Source organism: Cyanistes caeruleus, chromosome 2, assembly GCF_971803275.1.
Source record: "Cyanistes caeruleus chromosome 2, bCyaCae1.hap1.1, whole genome shotgun sequence".
NCBI classification, from domain to species: Eukaryota; Metazoa; Chordata; class Aves; order Passeriformes; family Paridae; genus Cyanistes; species Cyanistes caeruleus.
Window position 1 is genome coordinate 72,075,464 of NC_141702.1, and position 23,834 is coordinate 72,099,297.

Sequence of the window (23,834 nt, forward strand, 5' to 3'; positions counted from 1 at the left end):
GTCTATTACAGTGAAGTACAAATAGATTTTAGTCTTTCCCAAATCTCATTCTGTCCCCAGCTGCCAGATGAAATGATAAAGCAAGGATACCTCCCCAAACAGATTCACTTAAAGGCTTGAAAAATCAGCTGAAGCGTGTAAAATAGCTGAAGCTATTTTATTTTTTTTTCTGATCTAAAAAATTTGGTTTCTAAATTCTGGATCAAATCATTCTTGGCTGTCTCTCAGGCAGATTCAAGATGCCCCAAACAACTCCAATGGCACCGAGGAAAACAGAGTATTAAGAACAACATACAAAGCAGCACAAAAACCTTGACAGTTCTATTTAAAGTGACTTTATTAAAACATTGTTAATATAAAATGTGACCAAATACAATTTCGTTTTTGTAAGAATGTTTAATAAAAACATATTCAAGAAAGAAGGAGCATCAACTCTTGTCAAAGCACAGGAAAAACCTACCAGGATAAGTAAAAAGTTCTGCAGCATGTTCTACCAGCTGGTCCCAATGTGTATTAGGGTTGTTAGCCGATGGAAGAGACAGGCAGCCCAGGTTCTTCCCTAAGAAGCTTTAAGGTATTACCAGAGATTTAAAGTAATGCTCCTTGACAGTAGGAGACTTTGTTTTCAGATCTCCACAAATCAGAATAAGATTAGAATGTGCATCTTCATTTTGGATTTACTACTTTTCAGCAGCTGAATGTACAGAAAATCAGATTCACTGGTAACTGTACACCCCAAGATTAACATTTCTTAGCCTTAAAAGGAAGGTGCAAGTCAGTATTAATCACACACCTAAAGAATTTGTGTTCTAAGCTGTATTAATTCTGGATGCTTGTAGCAAATGCTACAAAGGAAAAAAACAGTGGTAAAGTGTCCAGGATGGTAACAACAAATATTTTCTGAACTGCTGAACACAGAGACAATATCCATGAACTAAAGGAGTTTGTACATCTCAAGAAGAATGTAAAGAAGCTTTCAGAAGCCTATACATAAGGGTATGCTATGCAATGACTTCTACTTTGTGGCAGTTTTACTGTTTAGCTAAGGAACCTCTTGAGAAAACACTAGAAAAGGTGGAGGTTTTGGCCTCGGTAGTTCTTTTTCTTTTTTTTTTCTTTCTTTTTTTCGGTGGGGTGTGGGAGCAAGAGTGGGGGGATATGCTAACAGCATTTTCCTTGCCCAACAAGTAAATTTTAATGCTCTATCAGCATACTCTGCTCGTTCAGAGCAAGCAGCACACCCATTAGAGGCAAGGATTCTTCCAGGACATTGCAAACTCTTCCTGTAACAAGCAGAAAAAAATTCTGCCGCATCCAATTCTGCACGTTTAAATGCCCCTGGCACTGAACCAAATGTCTAGTGCTAATCCATGAGAAGCCTAGCACAACTATGGCTTAGGAGATGGTGACCTTCTTACAGCCTTGTCTGGGACCCACTAGAGCCCTGTGTTTTGCCTTGTACCCCAAACAAATGCAATGGGACTATTGCTGAGGTAAAGGGAGAAGTCGAACCTTTGGCATTGGAGCAGACCAGTCACTGGCTGTGCGTAGGGGAATTAAGGCTTCAAGGTGAGGTAAACACAGTGAGAATCAGTGTGTAAATCATGCTGCATTTCAGAGACAACAGATCCAAACGACAGCTACTCTTGTTCTCTACATTTTAAACACCAAAGATCATTCAAAAGCAGAACTGGAGGCAACACTGCCGAGGGCCACCTTGAGATGCCTCTCTGCACCTTAGGAATAAATGTAACCCAGATGTTGAACACTAAAGAGGATGAACCCACAAGGAGGAAAAAGCACCAAAGTTGATGAGTCCTTGAGACGACAAGCTGCTTAAAAAACCAAAGAGTCTCACACTGCTGGGACCTCCCATAAACATAGTGGTTTACTGACACAAAGGTGATCTACACTCCAGAAATTCTCAGTGCTGTAGTTCCAGCACTGGCATTATGAAGAGTTATGCTCTAGTAAGGAGGCAGTGAAATTGTGTTCCCTGAAGAATTTCTCCAATTCATTAGGTGTTGTCCCACTCCCTTCTACCCACCCCCAAGTCTTCAATCCAAAGACCAGAAACATCATTTCCCCATGTCATTTTTCTAACATTCTTAAGTTATTTTAGCAGATTTGTAGGGTACAAACACAGTGCTTTTCTGGATCCATCATTTTGGCAATGCCTTTGCCTTCTTCAGAAGTGTCTTCAGTAAGTGGTACAAGAGATACTTTCAAACTAAACAAAATCTACAAATCAATGCAATTCTTGATGCTTGCTTTTCATACTGTTTTTTGCCAGCTATCTGAAGCATGGTTGGAACCACTGCACGTGCAACACTATTTCTTACAAGCCATGCTAGCCAGGTTTCCCCTGAAAACAGCAACCTGGTCCTGTAGGTTCCATTTCCAGGATACAGAGACTCTCATTTCTGTTTCTTTAACATGTGTACAGTAACTTCCTCCATCCTCTCAATACAGTAGCTACTAAAAATTTTAACAGATATTAAAAAAATATCCAAATGAAACCACACTTCTATCACTGTTTAAAAAAAAACAAAAACGCATACGGTATTACAAAAGTTTATACAAAGGCAACATTTAAGAGTTTTGAAAGTTACTTCTAGAAAAAGACACAAATGCTAGTAAATTAACATACAAGGAGAAAGGTATTCCACTCCTTCCCCAAAATTGGTTTGATCTGTTTTGAAGTATCTTTTACCAGTTGTCTAGAAAATCAAAGCCAGTCTTCAAGATAACATTGCTTGTACTAGTCTGCAAGGTGAAAAGAAAAAAAAGGAAATAAGGTATAGTTGTTATGGTATTACAAACTCAACATTTGACTGCCTATCTAAAAGATAAAGCTTAAAATGTTGCCTGATAATATTTCAAGGTCTTTACCATGCTCTAGGATACCTAAGAACCTACACCATAAAATGCTAGATGTGACATGGAAAAATACTCACAATGTCCAAAAAGGCAATTCCAGATAAAAATAAAATTATTCATGTGGTCTGCAGGCAAAATGGTGGGGCTTTTTCCTAATGGAAAAAATTCCTGAAGATCAATTTTTTAGACTACAGTGGGAATTGCAGAGAATGAAGCAAACACAGAAGGCAAGCATCATTAATTCAACAGATTGTCTGTTGCAATTAGAGCCAGTTGTTTCCAGAAAACTACACAGATTAAACTTTGATGACAAGTTATTTACTAGGCTATCCACAACATGCTCATGTGTTAGCCACGTCATTTAGGATGATTTTAGTGTTTAGGAAGAGTATTCAAGAAGCAAAGCTGAGTCTCTGGATTCTCCTCCTAGAGCATGGCTTCCCAGGACAGGGAAGATAATCCAGAAAAGAAGAAAGGAAGAAAATTCTTATCATACACAAAGTTTTTCTCTGTTCCTCTGTTCTCATTTTGACATGGGAGGGTTGTTTCTCCACAGAGAGAAACAACAGGCTTCTCAAACTATTTCAGTTATCTTGAAAACATTCACAAAGGAGTTGAAACTGTTAATTTGTAAGAAAACAGGATAAAGCATTTAACTCAAATTAAAGGGCTACCATATTCACAAATCGTAGCTAGACAGCTCACAAAGCATTTTCCCTCAGCTTCAGAAAGTGATAACTAAACACAGGGCTTCAAATACCGGAGTGGTTTAAGTATTGTTCTCTCCTAAGTGCTGCCACTTACTTCTCTTGACACCAGTTACCTCAGCCTGCATCTTTCTGACTTTACATCATCATGTTTAGAATTCAAACAATCACAGCTGGGAAAACATGGTAGAGATAAAGCTCTGTGATATGCTGAAGGTGTACAGTAACGTGTCAGGCTATTGCCAGAGTGACACCACAGATTTCAAACAGAACTGCACAGCTCTGCTTGAAGTACCACTCCTCTACTTCACAGTTTTCAAGCTTTTGATCTCTTTCTTTTTTTTCCCTCTCTGTATCATATCCTGCTGTTCCCTTTCTTTTCTCACAGATCAGCATCTGCTTTTTAAAATAGCTTCAATTGGTTATTGAGCTGCTTAAGGTTATTTTTTGTTGTTGGGTTGTTTGGGTTTTTTCATTTAAAAAAACATCGAGAAGGCTAATTCTGGAAACTCGTTCTATTTCTATTTTGGACTTTAAGAGAAAACACATTTGAAAGCAGCACAGCTGCCTGGGACAAAGCACTGGGAAGTGGCTGTCAGGCTACTGCTTGGAACAGCTGAGAACTAGTTCACCAGTCACCACTATGCTGTGTGTACCAAGAAAGTATGCTAGACCGTAGTTCACCTACTTTTCAAGTTAAAAAGCTTATTCTTTCCATTAAGTGTTTTGCTTTAAAAAAAACCAAAAAAAACCCCAAACAAATAAACCCCAAACCCCACAGCCTCTTTTGATACAGCAACTTGCTAGGTAGCTTGCTGTCAATTAGCTACTTGGTGCCTTGTCAACATTTCTTGTGTTAGATTTAAATTGTGCCTATATCCCATGTGTTAAAAAGCACTTAATTGAGGTTAACATGTTAAACAGACTGTTAAATAACAGGTTAAATAGACTACTTCACAACTGAAAGACAAAAAGCCATCAAGCTGAGCCATGGCTTAGTGCTTTTTGGAGTCCCTAATCTTCCAGAGTGGCCCTGCCAGATTTTAATGCGCTCTACAGGTTTTAAACATAAGGACAGTGGGTAGAGCAGTACTCACCTGTCCAGGCATTTGTGGGTCTGTAAGTATAGTACCATCAGTATCTTCCTTGTTTGTCCTAGAAGATGCCAGATCCTGTGGTGGATCAGGAAGAAAGAAGTCATCTAGAGAAGTAGTAGGGAGTTGAGTGGGTCGAGGTTTCTCCCATTCCAGAGATACAGAAGGTAGGCTGGGGGTGACAGACTTCTCTGGTTTAGTTATGCTGGGCTTCTCAGCTTTGGTCGTCTCCTTTGGAGCAGACTCTTGTCTGTAAAAAGAGGGAAGGGGCTTCTCTCCTTTCTCCATGGACTTGATCTGGCTGGGGGTCAGGGACTGGAACTCAGACTTGTCTCCTTCAAACTTCGAGCGCTCCGCGTTTATCTTCCAGAAGGACGACTCCTCTTCCTTTCTGGATGGTATCAACCCATCAGAGCCAGGGGTCTTATTGGCCTGAGAAGACTTAGGGGCTTGGGCACCAGGTGCTGCTTTGACAGGCTGCCTCTGTTCGTTCTGCAGCTGGGCACCACTTTGCTCTTGTATGGAGAGAGATGCAATGCTGAACTCCATCTGACTCTGTACAGGAACAGAAAAGCAGTATTTCAAAGCCCTTCACACAGATACAGTTTTGACTTTCTGACCCTGGTGCATACAGGTAACACCTCAGCCCACTGCAAGACAGCTCTCAGACAACAGACACCACAGCAAAGCTCATTTAATCTCTCCATAAATGTCTATCTTTGTAGTCCCATAAAAATAATGATTTTTAAAAGTCTGAACTGCAAGCAAACATAAAAGTCCCAGACCTGTTGCAGAGGAGACAGAGAAAGCAATTGTATTGGAGTTACTCAGTGCCATCTAAGGCACAGCATGCACAGCCCTGAAACATTAGAATAGCGGCACTAAAACATTACAACAGCTGCTGATGCCTTTTGAAAGAGATGTTTTACATGAAAATTTTAAGCAAAAAAACTTCAGACTGTAGCTCAAAAGGCAATCTTCCATTACAGTCTTTGAAATAGTTGGCTACTGGTGCATCTACTTCCAAGATAAAGGATTAGATGTAATGGGTATGTGTAGGTAAGTCATTTTATGATTCTAATGCCCCTCTGAAGGAAGAGAAATAACTCCAGCAGGACCAGTTCTTCCTATTAGTTCCTATTCCTATTCCTGGAATAGTTCTACCTATTCCAGAGCCCTGGTTTGTTTTCACCTGCAGTGCAGAGATAGCTGTACCCATTTCTGACAGGTAACACAGGGCCAAGGAAGCAAGTGACCACAGTTAATGCATGAAACAAAATCTTACAAGTCACAGAAAAAATGAACAGCACTTCAAAATGATTGTTTTACTTACCTCCACTTCAGTAAAATTATTCTCAACTAGCTAGACACTCTTCAGGCTAATAAAAGTTAAGCCTTATTACCCTCTGAGAAACATGTAAGCATAAGTGCCAGGAAAGAACAACCTAATACACAGACTCATGTTTGTAAAAAGGAACAAATAATGCAAGGAAGAAAAAATTGCCTTTACTATTAAAGCTGTGCTGTTGTCATCATGGGTCTTCTGGGCTTGGAAAAAACTCAGAGGACTTGTAGCTTTTGCTACAAATGGTTAAAAGATACTTTGGAAGTTCATTACAAACTGGTGTGTTTTTCCACCATTTTACTTCATTGCCTAGCCTTTCTTGAATAAAACTGCAATAGCATCTAAGGGCTAGTGTCTAAAACAAGTCCTAGTTGCATATCATTTTCACTGAAGTGTTTGATCTTGAGTCCTACATTATTGTGCACGTTAAGTTCAAAGGGACTCCAGATCTAGCAGGACTCACACGCCTGGTAGTTAATATTCAGAAACTTTTCATCAAAGAACAACTGTTAACCCAGCAACTGATTATTTATAAAACAATTTTTTTAAACAGTCAGCAGCTGACTACACATAATTTGATTCATGGACTTAGATCTGACCTTTCTAAAGAATTAGATGCATCATTTTTCCAAGGCTGTAGGCAGGAAAGCACCAAGCTCTGTGTTCTCATGGAGAATATACTGTGCTATCAAAAGATGCAGAACATAAACAAGCTGCAAGTAATTATAGCTCAGCTAGAATAAGGTGAGTGCAAGGATACACGCAAGTCTTACCAAACAAGTCAACACCCCACCCTGCCTGCAAAAAAAATATGAGGAAAATCCTTAGTGCTCTGATTTATTTTCATTAAACAAGTCGTGACGTAAAATTAAGAGCAGGACATTTATCCGTAGATAAATTTTGCATAAACAAACCAGAGATGCAATGGTGTTGAGGATTATTTACAGTGACTGCCATTCCCTATATTAAAATATAGGGATTTATTTCTCTAAGCTCATTTGGCAGCACTACTGAATAGTGATTTACCACCCTGGAGTTAAGATGCTTTAAGACTTTAGAACTGATAAAAATCCCAGCTTAAAAAAACCCACAACACAACACAAAATAGACCTGCAATTCCCCAGTAGCCAAGAGGAAAAAACAAAAGCCAGATTCTAAAAATCAAAGACAGGTTAAAAAAAAAAAAAAAAGCCATCTTGGAAGATTTAAGTCATGTAGGAATTAAATCAATGCTGCTTTTTGTCCTGCAGCAGTCTGCTATCTTCTGAATAGCCTGTCCCGGGGCTCACACTGGGGATGACAGTAGCTAAAGGCCATCACAGCAGCAGTCACTTCCAGCAGAATGATTCCTTCACCCCCCAGCCCAAGGGAGAGGGGAGATCAGTGCCCAGAGTGCAGAGTGGCCATCACAGCCCCCAGGTCCACCACAACAGTGTTGGAAATAAAATCAAGGAAAAACACCAATGGAAGGGAAGTATGGGTCTGTTAAAACAAAAATTAGAAAAAGTAAACCAAGATGGCTCTGCATTTCAACAGCAGCCAGCCAGACAAGCAAAGCCAGGCCTTCTGAGATGTTCTTAGGCTGTGGAGCTAAAGCCACTGACTGTGGTGATATTTTCTGTTCTTTTTTATGGGTCAAAATATCCGCTCAGAGGTGCGGTTTGGAAGTGGCACATCGCTCCTAGCGTAGAGAAGAGCGTGGCGCTGCAGCAGCACTTCAGGCAGTTGTACCTTTCCAACCTGCTCATGGATACATGTTCTGGAGAGGATGTCCTCTTTGCCCTTTTGTGCAGAGACCACGGGGTGCACCCATTTCAGAAGACAGGACCACCTGACATTTGAGACTGCATATCTGTCTCACGGTATGCTCTGGAGATCAAACAGCTCGACACAGAATAATCCAAGTGAAAACACTTCTCCAGGAGTTTTCACTCTCCCACAAGGAAGGCAAAGAAGACAAGACTACCCCGACAGGTTCTGAAAGCACCGTGTCTCAGCATGATGTAAATACAGCTCCGAGAGGTCACACGGATAATTCTGCTTCTAGCATTTAATTCCAGAAGCCAAGAACTTCTGCGGACCAGTCACAAGATATTCTGCTTTCCCTGAAATATATAATGCTTCTATTTAACTTCTGGGGTTATTTAACACATCTAAACCCCTCAGAAATGTAGCTGACGAAAGAAAATGATTAATAGGCAATATCTTTCCTGTCAAAAAACTGGCAATAAAACACCCTCCCCCGCAAGGAAAAAACAAACCAAACAACAGAGCAGCAGTCTAAGTAGGAAGATAATTTCAGAGATGGAAAAGGCCCATGTGTGAAACACCCTATACTGACATCTAAGTAATGAGTAGTACTGTACACTCTAATGAGTCACTAGACACTACAAATGTGATTTTAATTAGAGTTCTGCCCTCAGTTTCTTACATCAGATTGCAAATTGGCAATTGGTTGCGTCAGCAGAAGGAAGGAAACGATATTTAAAAGACAGCAACTTCCCCCTCCCACCAAAAAATGTCCTTTTCTTTTAGGTTTGCCAGCCATGAGAAGATCTTGATGCATATCTCTCCTGGCCCCAGCCAAACTCAGGGGAGCAGCTCACCTGTAAAGGTTTGCCTTCCCCCGGCTGGGGCAGAGCTGCTGTGAGCGGCACTCAGAAGCAGAACTGCACTGGTGACACTCCACCAGCTGCCACCCCGGGGAGGCAAACACTGAACAGTGGGGTGTGATTTCATGGTCAAAAGGGAATTGTCTTTCAGGAACAGTTTGGGATTCTAGAGAGAGGGTTTCAGTTCTCCGCTGCTTTCATTGATTTTGTATTACTTTACACGAGCTGCAGTTTCTGTACATATAATTCCCCGTCTGAGGAATAAAATAAAAATATTTTTCCTACCATCTGTCCAAATCGTATTTCTGGGAATTGTTCAGCCCAGAAAGTCTCAAGAGTTTACAGACAGACTAGTACAGTCCCAACTGTAATTTCTAGAAATTATTGGAATTCAAATAAAAGCTATTAACAGCAGCAGTATTTTGAAGATATTGCATGAGTAAGTCTTGCTCAACACATTAAGAGAGAGGGAGAAGAGAGTGCATTTGAAAGCATGCACAAAGAAGTATTTTGAGGTAAAGCAAACCTAGAAGTCTGTGTTCTTTTCAGTCTTATCCCTCTGGTCCCAAACCACTGCAAGGGTTTAAATAAAGAATGTCCTGTCTTGATCATTTTTCTGTATCATAAATATAAATAATATTATAAATTGCAGGTTTTAGGAGGTTGCATATCCATTTTTCCTTAAAAAGACCATATGAAGGTATTTAGGAATTTTGTTCACCGGATTAAAAAATTTAGACCAAACTTCAGTCTCAAGGCAGCAATAATCCACTAAATTGTAACAGTGGCTGTAAACACTCGTGGGAAACAATGTATGCTGAGAGGCACCAGACACTGAGACTATCATGATTTAATAATACTGTATGAAATCAGGTCTCAGTTCATAAGTGCATATTAAAAACAAGATGACCACAAAGAACCCAGGAACTTTTAAAGCATCTTATTCACTCATCAGGAATGTGTAGTATTTTACTAAGCAGTCACGCAAATACAGCCAAAACAAATTGTTTTGCTTGGCAGGATGAAAAATCCAAATTGTTGAGACAAAGACTACAGAAACACTGTCAAAAGCAACTTGTTTTAAGCACAGCCTGATAAATGCAGGGGTAGAGAAAGCCAACTTTAAAGGATTTAGAAGATAACTTTGCTTTGCTGAATGGACAAAACCAAAATAAATATAGGGCCCAAAGTAGCTGCAGTATTTGATTTGTTTCCTGTGCACACCGTGGGTGTTTTCAGGATCTTTCCAAAGTCAGAAAGAAACCCTTAGGTCAGCAGAGGCAAATTGCAAGGGCAAAAAATAGAGCAAAGCACTCAAAACCAATCTAAGTAATTTTAGTCCATAGAGAAAGGCAGTGCCAAAGTTATATAGAATGGACCTTTGGAGGAAATTCCATTCTGTACTCTGCTGATATGAACTCAATCCAGTCTGCCACTGTTACTGGCTAGCTTGAGTAAGCTTGTACTGACAGTGCCTGGTTTTTTGATCAAAACCAACAAAAATTGATGCAGGTAACTGAATCCTTACACTTGGCCATACAGAACAAAATAAACCTTGAACACAGTTTCTATTACCACAATGTGGGTTTGGTCTTTTTTGCTCGAGAACTAATAGTCAACAGAAGTTTTACAGCACTGTGTTTTAAACATATGTAGCCTAAATCAAAAAGGGAAGGGCTAATCTCAAAAGCTCAGAGATCACTCTCCTTCCAAGGAAGCGCTGCCATTTATGCCAGCTTGTTAAAAATAATCACACCAAATTATAGCTTGTAACAAACAATTATAATATCATGCTGCTAAGGAAGGAAGGAAAAAGATTCTCTTCTGCCACTGTTTTCCTATTTAAAACAAAACACCAACTAGGGCTTGTACAAAGAAGGATACTGAAGACTGCCTCAATTTCAGATAAAGGAAACAGTTGGGAAAGCATGTTTATTACAAGTGGAACATAGCTATTTTCTTCCTAAAATATTGCTAGGATTAGATCATTTCTGTAGCAATATAATTAGGGAATTCAGACAGGGAGGCAGCAACTAGATTACTGAAAGGATTGAAGCTTGTTGCTTCCTCATTTTGCTTTTTTTTTTTTTTTGGTTTGTTTATTTTAAACACACCTCAGAGGCTTCTCTTTTCAACAAATACCTGAGGGCCTGTTGAAAATAGAAGAGAGTCAGCAACTATTCTACCTGTATCAAGAAAAATAAATCTTTAGATATGCATGTGTCAATTTCAAACAATTGGAATAAAACCCATTTTCGTTAATAGCATGAATTGGAAGTAAATTTCAATTTACTGCCATGCTGCACAGTGCATTCCATGTGTTAACTTAGGTGGCAAAATTAAATATTTTCTCCCCATTACTAAATTAATTAACCCACTCCCCCAAAAAATCTAAAACCACAAAACCCATAAAGTTCTGAGTTCAAGAAGAGTTGCAAAGAAATTTTATTTCCAAGTTCAGGCATGATTCTTGTTTTCCATTTATATCTTGAGGTCTGTGCTGAGTTTCACTGAATTTTTACTTCAAATAAACCAAGAAACCTCAAAGGCTAAACTCAGCCAAAATGTCATCTTTCATCTCACGTAAACCTGAAACCATAAATAGAATGCCCTGAATTCATAAACCTGGCTAGAGTTCCAGTTGAAAATGTAACCCACATTTCAAGCCATGTTATGTCCATGAGGGCTCCACCCATGAACCAAATCACTCCCTTCAATTCAATCTTTACTTTTAAAATGTCAGCCCATTTGCAGTGCCAAGAGAACTCGCAGTTTCCCAAGTTTTCCTTCTGAGAAGTGCTATTGTTATCTACTAAAAATATTATTTTAGATACAGTCTAACAGCTATCTCAGCTATTTACATGGTAGTTCTACTTTGTTTGCCTTGCCTGAGGATTTAAAAATAAAAAGGTGAGACAAGAAATACTCATCTAAAAATAGTTGAGATATTAATGGAAGTGTTTGTTGTGATATGAACGACTGCAGTCATATCACACATTTGTGTTTAAAATGAGAACACGGAAAGTTCACTTGTGACACAAGTGAACTTTATCAAGCCCTTCAACAATGTCCTGCACAAAATGACAGTAATTCAATACACTGTTCTCTGGGTAAGTCTGACTGCCATGGAAGTAGGGAATCCATGGCACTAGCTACAGTGATAAAAATTTGTCCATGTCTCGTCAACTAGAATCCCCACTGGCATCACTGTTACAGCTGGGAGCCTCCAGCCTGGGAGAATACATGCCCTCCCCTCTTCTCTACACTTCTCACTACCTTCTCAGTTTCCTTCATGTTAGTTACAGAAAATACTCATTTCCCGGCTTTATTTTTCTGTGTCTCAGTGTTTGGAAAAAAAAACCAAAACAAAAAAAAGCCCATTGGTTTTACTGATTTACATTGATTTACATCTCTACTTCTGCTCTGCAAAAGCCACGTTCCCTTCCTCAGGTAAGCCAGAGCATATTCATGCACATTCAGGCAATAACATGCTAAAACCCCAAACCAAACAAAAAAGCTCTGCATTAAAGGGAGATCAGGGAGAAGAGTGTTGTGGAAAGAACAACCCATCCTGGGTAGAGCTCATGGAATGGAAAGAGCCCGACAGCCTTAAATAACAGTGGGAACAGGATCTGGCTCACAGGACACTGAACAATGCATTACAACACATCCTCCTTCAAGAGCTCATTCAGGTTTCCTCACGTGGGACCACTTGAGTAAGGCTACCTTTTCTTCAGCTGGGAGCTCATTAAAAATTGCCTTCCAGTATTTCCTCATAAAAATACTGGTTAGGGAAGATCAAAGTATAAGCACAAAGCAAGAGCTTCACTAGCAAACACTTCAGTAGACATACAAGCATTAAAAAGAAAAGAGAACTACCAATTAAAGAGAAAATCCACTCAGGTTGCTGATGTATCATCATAGATCACTAGTCAGTGCATTATATGAAGCAGCACATCTCTAGGAAGTTCAAATATTCAGAACTTACAAAACCTTATCAAGACAGAGCTCAAAAATACGATTAAGGCTGCCACATTCCCAAACCTGAGGTTTTGTGTTTGGACTGAGACACAACACTGCTGTCTCCAACATATTATTTATTTCACCCTACTGTCAATGAGGTCAACACTTTTCTGGCATTTTTTCCTTTCCTGGCAGATTCACCCAAGTATATCCATGTTAAAAACTTCTCCAACATTATACTAAAAGCCAGTGTCTGCTTCTCCTAAGGGTCCTGAAAGACAGAAGGGCTTGCCTGAGTGACCAGGCTTCCACTGCAGGAAATCCTCCACTGGCTCCTGAACCATCACAGCTTTTAAGGGAGTTTTAAGGCAAATGAAATTTTATGGCATTGGTTTCTCTTAAACTGCAGCACTGCAGGCTGCCAGGACCCAAGAGTCACATCAAGTTATAGGTTAATCAGCTTCTGCAAAGCACAGATGGGTTGCAGCTACAGGCAGTGACCTTGAGCAGGGAGGGCTAAGTCTCAGGTCAACTGGATTAATTTAGAATTCACTGGCATTTCCAAATAATTACTCTGCATTAGGCTAAGATTATATTCATAAGGTCGTACATGATTATCTACATAGTTCAAGGGCAAAAGAAAAAAAAAAAAAAAAGAGAAAGAAATAGGGAACAGGGCAGTAGCAGCTTTCTCTGGCAGATAAGGGCAGAAAACACAAAGTCTGAAATGTGTGATTAAATTGACATGCCTGCCATACCCAGTTGAGAAGAACAATGAGCTGTGGTTTTGCTCCCAGAATTTCTCCAAAAAGAAGAACTAAACTTGATTTCCTACTACCACACATAAGGCACAACTGTGTTTCCTCACACTGCAGGTACAGAAAGATGGAGAACTCTGGCTCTGTGTTAGCCATATGAGAATCCCATCATAAATAATACTTTAACAAAATACTAAAGATAAAGTGAGGTGTAAAAGAAACCCCAAACCAACCCACAACAGAAAAATATGTTATTTTTTTAAGGTGCCTTTTGGAGAGGAAATAGCATAATGCTTCTAGCATGGCCCTAGGTTAACAAGTTTCACTGCATTTGTCCTAAGACAGGTTTCAGAAAGAATACAATGAAGTTATGAGGTACCTGCACCTTTCTCACACCATTTAATAGCTGCTTTACTCCTGACTTCAAAAGTGAAATGCATCTATGTTTATAGAGTATCTGAGACACTGGTCTTACTAAACATGGGGAGTTGGTTAAAAAGTTTGCAACAAATAATCAAACAATTTGTAGTGAATTGGTTTTATATCTGCACTCAAAGCCAGAACATCAGTTCATGAAGCACATTTTGTGTTTCTCCTGATGTAAATCAAAGCATACCAGTCCTGTTTAATTTCCAGGATGGTCACTTTATACAGCTTGCATAGAATAAAGGTGACATTAATCTATGAAGTATCAAAATGAAGACAATAAATGCAGAAGGAACAGTATAAGATGACAAACCAACATTAAAAATAAAAATGCTGTTTATTTACCTTCGTTTCCCAGGAGAACGGAGCTGAGTGTTCATCTTGCCAAGTTATGTCCTGAAATAAAATTCAAGAATGACTAAAGCTCAGAAAAGCAGCTTCATCTTCTCAGAAGCATCACACAGATGACATTATGTTACACTGCTGGAACTATAACAACCACTGCTACAGAACTGACTAAAAAGTAAAAGCACTGCTTAAAGATTTAATTTTAAGACTGACTGAAAGCAGGTCCTCTGAGGGGAAGGTTATCAATACTATACCAATTTAATCTACAAAATATATGAAGGTTTTACCTGGTCTAGATCTCCTGAAATGGTTTTTCCACAAATAGCTTTAAAATGTATTATATTTCCAGTTTTTTACTAGGTATTTCTTTGGTAGCCACTAGCAACACACAGGGACAGAGACAACAAAAGGAAAAGGGGCCTCAGGGGAATGAAGCCCCATTTCCTCCCTTTGGGAGACCCAAGAGAACGTGCACAACCAGGCAGTCGTGGGGCAGTGAAGCAGCTGGCACGGCCACTGGGCCAAGCCACAGCTGGATCCAGCCCCAACAGGACACATCATCGCGCCACGTCGGTGACGGCTGCTCTGAAATAAACATTCACTGGTGTTGAAGGAGCCACACGGCATCCACAGCACAAAACCCGAAATCCGTTCTTCTAAGAAGCTGCAATTCTGAAAATAATCCCAAACTGAGACATTTAAACAATCTCCTCATACATGGCGTGCCCTCCACAAATACATGCGGCCCACACTGAAAAAAGAAAGGGTGGAAAATAATTTGAAAAATGATTGTTGTTCACATTTGTTGAAGAATTACAGCAACATGATTGCATTTCTATTTCCAGTCATGGCTGGGACTCATTGGTACATTGGAAGGTCCCATGGGCAGAGATAGTGTGCTGCACCCTCCCTGCTGAGCGGGTCACTGCTTGTGGACACCGCAGCACAACAGGGAAAGAAGGAGTGGGAACACCGTATGGAAAGGGAAAGGCCAGGATTAACCATGCACGATTTTCACACTCCTGCTGTTCAGGGAATAATAGAACTCAGCCATGTTCTAACACAACATGAGAACCCCGCATTTCACTGTGGCTGTTTTCTTCTTCTTATTTCTGGTCTCTGCCTTTCTAGGAATATATTTCTCAGACATCTGATAACATTCTCCTGATCTGCCCTCTCTTATTTAACCATAGGCAGATTTTTATGGCCAAGAGCTATGAGATTACGGTTAGAAGTGTCTAAAACCATCTCCTCAACATAAAAACATGTCATACTCCAACTATTACTCATCTGTGAAATATAGGGTTTCTAGCAGCAAGGTATTTGTGGTATACATGAGGGTGATCCCATGCTCTTAAAAAGAACTGGGCTGATAGAGCTCATCTAAGAGGAAAGGCCTGGGCTCTGCTTGATCACATATTGTGGCCAAAAGGAAATCTGGTAGAGGGAACTTTTGCCAAGAACACACATGTAATACAGGTTCTCTCAATCCAGGAAAGAGAGTCTCAGATGTTTTAACATTTAAAGGATAAAAGAGAGCAAAAGCCTGCTTCTTAGTAATCTATCAGCATTTGCACTGTGGTGTGCTGCTGCCTGCATGGGAATGCCACACCACTCAATGTGTGATGCCTCACAGCAGGTGGGTCTAATTATTTCAAACTCCTTCTAGGACAAAATCCTTTGCCTCTGAAATGGAGTTGGCACTTCATTTCTGAAGCATGCATGAGAGAGGAATCACGGCACAGAAGGGAAGAGAGATGGGAGAACCTGACCATTGGAATGAGTCTCACACATAAGGCAGGAATAGAACACTTCTGTCTGCATGGGGTCTGGATAAATCAAGGCTTGACTTCCACCAGCAGCAAAAGACGAAGGTGAAGTCCGGAGAACTCTGTAACACTGCTACGTGCAGCCACAGCACCTTAAAGCTCCAGATGTGTAGCCATAGCTGCCAGCGGGTTTTTTTCTAAAGAGTTTAAAGGAAGCTCTGTCTTCTTTCCATTTACAGGACAAGCAAACCAGCTGGGGACAGTTTTTAACTTGGGAGTGAGCCAAGTTCATCCTCCAAGACATCCAGTTCTTTATTTTGCTGTATTTGAGGCAAGAGAAGACAGCACCAGGAGGGACACCCTTTTACCCAATGCTCCCTCACACACCTTCAACTCAGCGATGACACCGCTGCTGTGAGCAAGCCCTGACAACAAAAGGCCGACCACAGAGGGATAAAAAAGCAGCGTGGGGTAGGCAGAGTGAAGGTATGAGGCTGTCATGCAGCAGGATACATCATTCCCTGCAGGACAGAGCAAGTCAGCCTCCCACTTCATAGAAGCTGATGTCTTCTCAACCATCACTGCCCTTGCTGGCACTGCAGTTTGTAACCTTGACCTCCAGCACAGGCAAGCAAAAGGCTCCTGGAATTAATTGGTTTTGGTAACAGTTGTCAAAAATTCTGGTCAGAGACAGAATCTAAGAGTTTCATAGATTATATAAGATGCAAGTAGCGGACACTTGTTAGGCAGCAGTTCCCTAAAAGAAAAGGATATTTTATTTTATTTTTTTTTCTTAAAAGTATGGTTCATTGTATCTCTGAGGAGCTCTGTCCACATTCAAAACATCTTCCATGGGATACAGCAAAGAATAAAATAGGATAAGACATGGTTGGAGGATACAAACCTTCAAGCAATGGATGTCTTTGGTTACTTGAAGTACCTGGGGCTAGGATGAAGGAGACAGTTGACAAGTTTTGCCCATTGTCAGGGAAGGGAAGGAAGTTTGTGGCCTCCACCTCATGTGTCTTCACACAGAGAACATGCAGAGGACCAAGTGAAAAGACAGGAAACTGTTGAACTCTGTTGCTCTATTTAAACTCCCTGATTCACGTTTATCACCAATAAAATACGAGAAGTAACTTTGGTTTTTTGTAGAATAAACAAGTTCTTACATGCTTGAAGAAACTGGGAGTAAAAGAATCAACTATTTCAATAATTAAAAAAGTGAATTATGACTGGAAATTCTGGAGAAAAAGGCTTCAAGGCTATTTCTCATCAGCACAGATTAGGAAAAAATCCATATCTGATCAGCTTTTGTTTTCAGCACACAACAATGCCTTCTTCCAGAAAGGAGGCAAATAAATAAACTTTTGTTCACCAGGGTTAAAAAAAAAACAACCTATTTGTAAGAAATGGGGCCTCATGCAACATATTTCAAAGCTGAAAAAGACGAGTGAGAAAGAGAGGCAAAAATCTGGTCATACACTTGACTTCAACAACCAGCTGCAAAATATATAAAAAAGAATCACAAATTACATTTGCTATATGTAGGCAGCTTGCTGCAAAACCACATCTGAATTTAAAAATGGAAGACACTGGAAGAAGCATGCCTGTCTATCTGACACGAGCATTGTTCAGCACAGCTGACAGTAGCTGGGCAAGACACAAACCCACCAATAAATGCTTCTCAGAAGTGTTATTAGAACAGAACTTGCTGGTTATTGAGGCTTTACTGCACTCAAAAGCTGCCTTTCATTTTCAGGTGTTTAAAAAGCACAAATCTCTAACAGGCCCAACTTCTAAGTTTTTGCTATATTGATTATTTGTTGCTTTAAAGCAATTTTAAGTAGGGAGGTAAAAGGGTTGATTCTTTGCTTGGTGCCAAAGTTCTTAAGGCTAAGCAAAACAAATAGAATCTCTGCCTGAAGGCAGGTAAGTCAAGCTTCCCTCTTCAAACACAATGAATGAAGCTAACCAAACTCTCTTACCTGTCCTTCCTCCACATAAAATGTTTACCACTTCCTAAAGCATAAGGCATTTTTTCCAATGAAGAGTTTAGTTATTTCATATCCAACTCTTTTACTGCTCAAATACTGAATATCCATTCAAAGAAAAAAAAAGAAAAAAACAGGAAAAATCATACCTTGACTCCATGTATATGTCACATGCTTATGAATCAAGAGGGATGGCATTAAGAGAACAGCCATAACTTGCTGCAAATTGAATATTTAAACTATCTTTCTGACAGTTCTGAGCCAGAGAGAACCCAGTGGCATCAACTGACACCAAATCAGCTTCATTATCAAAGGTTGGTCACTACAGCTGGCAAAGGGTGGTAGCCTCTCACGTACTGCTGGTTTTCCACCTATTCCCCCCATGGTTTATGGCATATTTCAAAAACAATAAAAAATAATCTATACTACATTCATGCTCAATCTCAGCTTGTATTTCCAGATTTCTCTCTGCTCAGTTAACCTTCATTTCTACCGCTATGGGCATTAGAATGAAGAAATGATAAATGCCTGCAACTGGGGGGTTGTTGGAAAGAGGAAGCTCTGTTGTAGCATCCAAAAGCCCTCGGTCAGGAGGCCTGGGCTGTCTAGACACAGAAAATGATGGTGAAGCAGCAAACAAATTCATGTGCTGGGCTCATGTGCGATGACAGCAAGTCAATCTTCAGCCAACAGGACAAAACCTATTTCACAGGGGCGCGAAACAACCCTGCTAGCCTGATTCTCTTTTGGAACTGTGCTCACAGTGCCTGCAGGGCTTCTGCTGCCAACTCCATGGCTGGTGATGCTGCAATGAGGATAAGATGGAAGAGAAGGAGCAGTAACTGGGCATTTGCTAAGAGTCACACATGGTGCTGCGGTGCTCTAGCATTATAAAATGACTGATCACAGCTACAGGATGCCACGGTCCTGTTACTGCGCGTCTATTTTCTGTAACACCCTTCCCACACAGCAAACATACTCAAAGGTGTTCTGAAAACGCAAGAGATGTTTATAGTTTGAGGACTTACAGTCCTGGGCTATGAATTCAGGAGATAAATTTGGCATTAGAAGGGATATACAGGAAATAGTGGGGGTGAGAAAGAGGGAAACAACTGTCCACAGATACAAGACCACTACGGATAGTCTCTGGACCACCTCATCATAATGGTCATGTGCATGAAAATGGGACTGAAACAGTGAGAGGCCCGGACCAGTAAATCAGTATCCTCAGTATTTGTCCTTGGTTTGCTTTCTACCAAGTCCTCCAAAGAACATGAGGTGAAAGAGATCAAATTTCCATGCTTAAGCAAGCACAGGTAGATCGCTACAGATTTCAACATCAGTTAACAGGGAAGATGAGCCGCGGCTGGAAACATGAAACTTTTGGAGCGGGTATATCTGCAAGAACATCATCAGACCAAAACACTATCACTGAAAGCGCTGCAACATCCACAAGTGATTCTGAGGCATGCGGGCTACTCTCCGTTTCCTTTCCTTGCCAGAGGATACCGCACACCAATGCCAGGGAGAGCAGCCAGGACCAACCCAATTGTCCTGAGCGAGTGCTGGGTGCAGCAGCTGAGTCTCTCAGAGGGGCAGGGGCACAGCTCCCTGAGCCGTCTGACCGGGACACAGAGGTAGCAGAGCTCTGCAGGCCAAGCGTTCGCAAGCCCGGGAAGCTGAACTGGCAAGAGACCGGCGGCAGAGGCTCTGCTACAGCAAGACAAGGAGGAACAATTTGTCAGCCAGGGCAAATGTCCAGCAATCAGGTCAAATGCCAGCAAGGGAGCCAGGGGAGAGGAAGCTATCAGATGAAGAGCCAGGAAAGGCTCCAAGGTTCAGTAGTACAGTTGGAAGAACTAAAATGGAAATGGCGAATGCCAAAATGAGTGGAATCTCTTTTCTTCAGAGAAACAATTTATATTAACTTCTGCTTAGAAGTCAAAGAGAAAGTCAGTTGAGGCAGTGCTTCCAAAATTAAACACTTTGTATCAAGTATTTGGACGAACCATGCCTTCTTTGGTTAATGGCTACAGAAACCCTAACGTTGTACATAGTGTAACTGTATTTGGGGAGAAGAGGGAAAAGAAAACAATTTGCCCAGTTTCAGATGGACTCTCTAGATGCTTTAGGAAATTATTATTTCCATACAGTGCAGCGCAACAGCCTACAACATGCTTGCTTTCCTTCTAGATCCACATAATCCAAAGCAGAAAGCACAGCAGAGCTCTCCGAGGCCAGGAAAACTGAACGTATTTATTTTCCATACTCTTTGAATTCTTTCGCAACTAACTTAAGATTTAAGTTTCTTTTCAAAGGCTGCTTGCACAACCAAATTTGTCGTCATGCATCCTCCTATACCTCCTTTTGGCCATTACTATCAAGTACCTATCTAGAATTTTAGGTATCACGAACTAGGCAAAACTGAGCTACATCCTATGCTCTCTAGCTTTAGATACGATGCGTGTCCAGCACAGCATCACACTTTCCTGACAGGGGAAACACAGGCAGTCTCTCCTGGCACAAAGCTGGTTGGGAACTATGGTGCCCAGTATCAGCGCACCCCAGATGCTTCTTAGAAATCCCATTGCAAGGGATATTGGAGAGGAGGCTAAAAGTAGCACTGCTCTCTTTAAATTGGATTGATGATTACAAGTGTGGAAGCAGATTTTTATTTTTTTTTCCTGGTAGAAGCCACATAATTAACAACAGGTCACTTAAAGTTATTATATGGACAGAGTGAAAGAAACCAACTCTGTAATCATACGAGACTAAAAGAATAGAATAGAAAGGTAAAAGAATAGAGAACAAAAGGAATCAATACACTGAATAAGAAGCATAGTGTCTGAAGAGCACTGTCAGGTCTCCTCAAGTGTTCTTAGACCTTCCTCTTCAAGGGCTCACACACTGTAACACGACCCGCTGTTCCAGACCAGGTACTCTTTTACTGTGCATTTCCAGAACGGCTGCCACGCTTCACCACTGGATAGATGACTCTCAGCAGGTTCAAAATCCATACTTTTTGCCATCTATCTTTCCACACCCTTGTTTTTCCTGGCATATGACATGGAACAGGCTGCATTTTTTTAAGGTGTCAAACATGCCAAGAGCTGGAATGTTTTCCGTGTTGTATTTTTAACCGTGTCTAAAACTAGAAACGAAAAGGAAGAGATTTAATTCAGTGTAAACATTCCCTACAGCCCGTTTTCAGCAAGGGGACCATGTCCAGCGCCAGCCACGGTCGTGCCCCGCCGTCGGGGGAACGGAGACCGCCGTCTTCTCCAAGTCTCCTTCCTGCAAAATCCGCTCCAGCGCTATCGCTGCCGGCGCCTGCCCAGCTCCTACGGCGTGACCCCGCGCCCGGGGCGCGGCGAACATCCCGCCCTCCGGCACACACAGGGAGCGGGGAAAGGCACCGAGCTCATCACCGGGGCGGCCGGCCCGGCTGCGGTGCCCGCGATCCCGGCCAGCCCAGCGCCAGCCCAGCTCCGCCGGCACCGCAGCCCGGGGGAGGCGGCGGCCGCCGCGCCCCGCCCGTGCGGCGGTGCCGGGGATGGGGAGCGCCGCTCCCGCCCGGACCCCGCCGGCACCCCTTCCCCTTCCCCGCGTCCCGCCGCGCCGGTACCTCGTCTCCGAAGCGCACCACCTTCTGCCCGGTGTTGAGGCGCAGGCTGGGGTAGGAGGGGGGCGGCGCGGGCGGGCGGGAGGTGCCGCGGTGCGCGGCGTAGCGGGCCTGGACGTGCGGCTCCACCAGGCACTTGTCGATGATCTCGTCCTGCTGGCGGGGCGGCAGCCGCTCCCACTCGGGCCCGTAGCGCTCGCGGATCCGCTCCTTCTCCGCCATGATCTTGCGCGCCATGGGGCTCAGCGAGGAGAAGTAGCTGAACCGCTTGCGCTCCCGCTCGTCCAGCGGCCGGTTCCCGTTCATCACCGCCGTGCGGGAGGCGGCGATCGCCGCCGCCATGGAGGCCATGGCCACCCCGCCGCCGCCAGCCCCGCACTCGCACGGCGGGATCGGGGATGGGAACGGGAAGAGATCCGCCTCCTCCGCTCCCCTCCCGCAGACGCCGCCTCCCTCGCTCCCTATAAAGCCGGGCGGCCGCGCTGCCCGCCCCCCGCACGCCCAGCCCCGGCAGCCCCCGCCCGCCGCTCCCGCCGCGGGGAGCCGGCCCTGCTCCCGCCGCCTCGGCCCGGAGACAGCGAGGGGAGCGGGGACGCCGCCTCCCGGGCTGGCTTCGGTCTCGGTACCGTCGGTAGCGTGGGGCTGAGCGGGCCCCGCGGCCCTCAAGTGCTCCTGCCCTTAGCGCTCGTCTCCTACGGCCCTTCCCCTTCTTTCCCGAGGAGGTAAGCTGTCGTATTCCCAGGCTGCCGGGGCCGGGAGCACCAGGAAAGGACTTGCCTCAGCTGGCAGAGGAGCGCCGTGCCCAAGAACCTGCCTTTCCTCACTCCTCAATAAGTCGTACGTGTTTCTTACCACGACAGAAGGTCCAGCAGCTGCTGTCAGAAGAGCCAGGATACCTGGCACAGGCGCTTCTGCCCAGCTCCATCAGTTAGGGTGCAAGATGGTCCGAGGCGTCTGTATTAATTTTTATAGTAAAGCTGCAGCTACGTGTAACAAGTCTATGCAGTGGGCATTAGGTACATTGGTAAATTAGATTCCCAAAGGCTGAAATAATTTGGTTTTCTGGTCTCGTCCCTTGCTGTACAAATTCTCGTTTCCTCTAACAAGTCTTTACTTTGGCAAAGGATTCACCGAGGTCCCACACACAAACTCCCAAAAGATGACCAGACTCCCGGGGTGGGATGGGGGAAGCATAGTTCGTTTCCACAAAAAAAAAAAAAAAAAACAACCAAAAAACTAACATCCCCTGCTAAAAAAAACCAAACCCAAACCCACAAAATCCCCAAGCTTACCTAAGATAGGCAAATATGTCAGAAGATTTATGTGAGACTAAATCTATTTTGACTTTTGGCTAGGTAGTTGCAGGGGAATATTTATTATCTTCAAATATATTACAAAGTAGCAAAAATATTGAGGTTCAGATTAATGGTTTTTCATTGCTTAGCCTATTTTTTCCCCTCATTTTGATTTCTTTAGTATCATTCTTAATAGATAAATGACCGGGGCTGCAATACATTAATGTTCCCATTTAAAAGTTCAAATGGTATCGCTAGACCAGCTAAGATGATACAGAAGAGGATGGAAAATGATAATTAGATTTCTCCACATACTTGGTTCTTAGGACATAATTACAGTTCCCCAAGTCATCACATACCAGCCCAGTTATATAATCCTGTTTTGTTTGTTAAACTTGTTTGAGAGCACTTGACTTGAGGTCGCTTTCTTTCTTAGTCATCTGCATCACGCCCAGAGAAAGAAGCCTTGGAAACACGTTTGCAGGCACACACACACACACACACACTCATAAGAGGTGTAATACACATTACCCCATTAATCCCTTTTGTCTGCCATCAGGGGCTGGGGATGAAGTCAGTCACAGGAGTAAGAAATGAGGACGAGGAAACCCAGACAATTGTACATGGTTTGTTTGCCCAGGCAGGTTTTTTCTTCCCCATCACCACTTCTCCACCCTCTGGTCTAATCTCCAAAACAAACCACCCTCCTTTTTATAGTTCTCAAGATTGTCTGGTCAAGTGCCAATATAATTCCCCTTTCTCAATGAATAATATAAGGCATAACAAAACTTACAGGCTTAGAAGATCCCATTAGAACACAATCAAGGTATAAAGTTAGGCATATTTCTCAGGCTGCTGTTTTTCCAGGAAAATAACAACTCCTTTCCTCCTCAATGAAATGTAGTAGAGGTTTCTTAAACTTTTAGACTTTTAAAACAGAAGAAGCAAATAGTGCTTATTTCTAGTGGGATAGAAGAAGGTACTCAAGAATAGAATTTTGGGAATACCTGTGCCACGAATG

General features: G+C 42.4%; 1 protein-coding gene across 1 annotated transcript; it reads right to left on the bottom strand.

Moving 5' to 3' along the window:
* Window positions 1–319: 319 nt before the first annotated feature.
* C2H1orf198 (chromosome 2 C1orf198 homolog) lies at window positions 320–22,000 on the bottom strand. The gene is made up of 4 exons (XM_086877834.1): window positions 21,522–22,000; window positions 14,131–14,181; window positions 4,685–5,236; window positions 320–2,766 (listed from the first exon to the last, which is right to left on the bottom strand). Exons 1-4 carry the CDS (start codon window positions 21,867–21,869, stop codon window positions 2,710–2,712), a joined length of 1,008 nt encoding a protein of 335 aa, XP_086733960.1. The 5' UTR covers window positions 21,870–22,000; the 3' UTR covers window positions 320–2,709.
* Window positions 22,001–23,834: the final 1,834 nt, after the last annotated feature.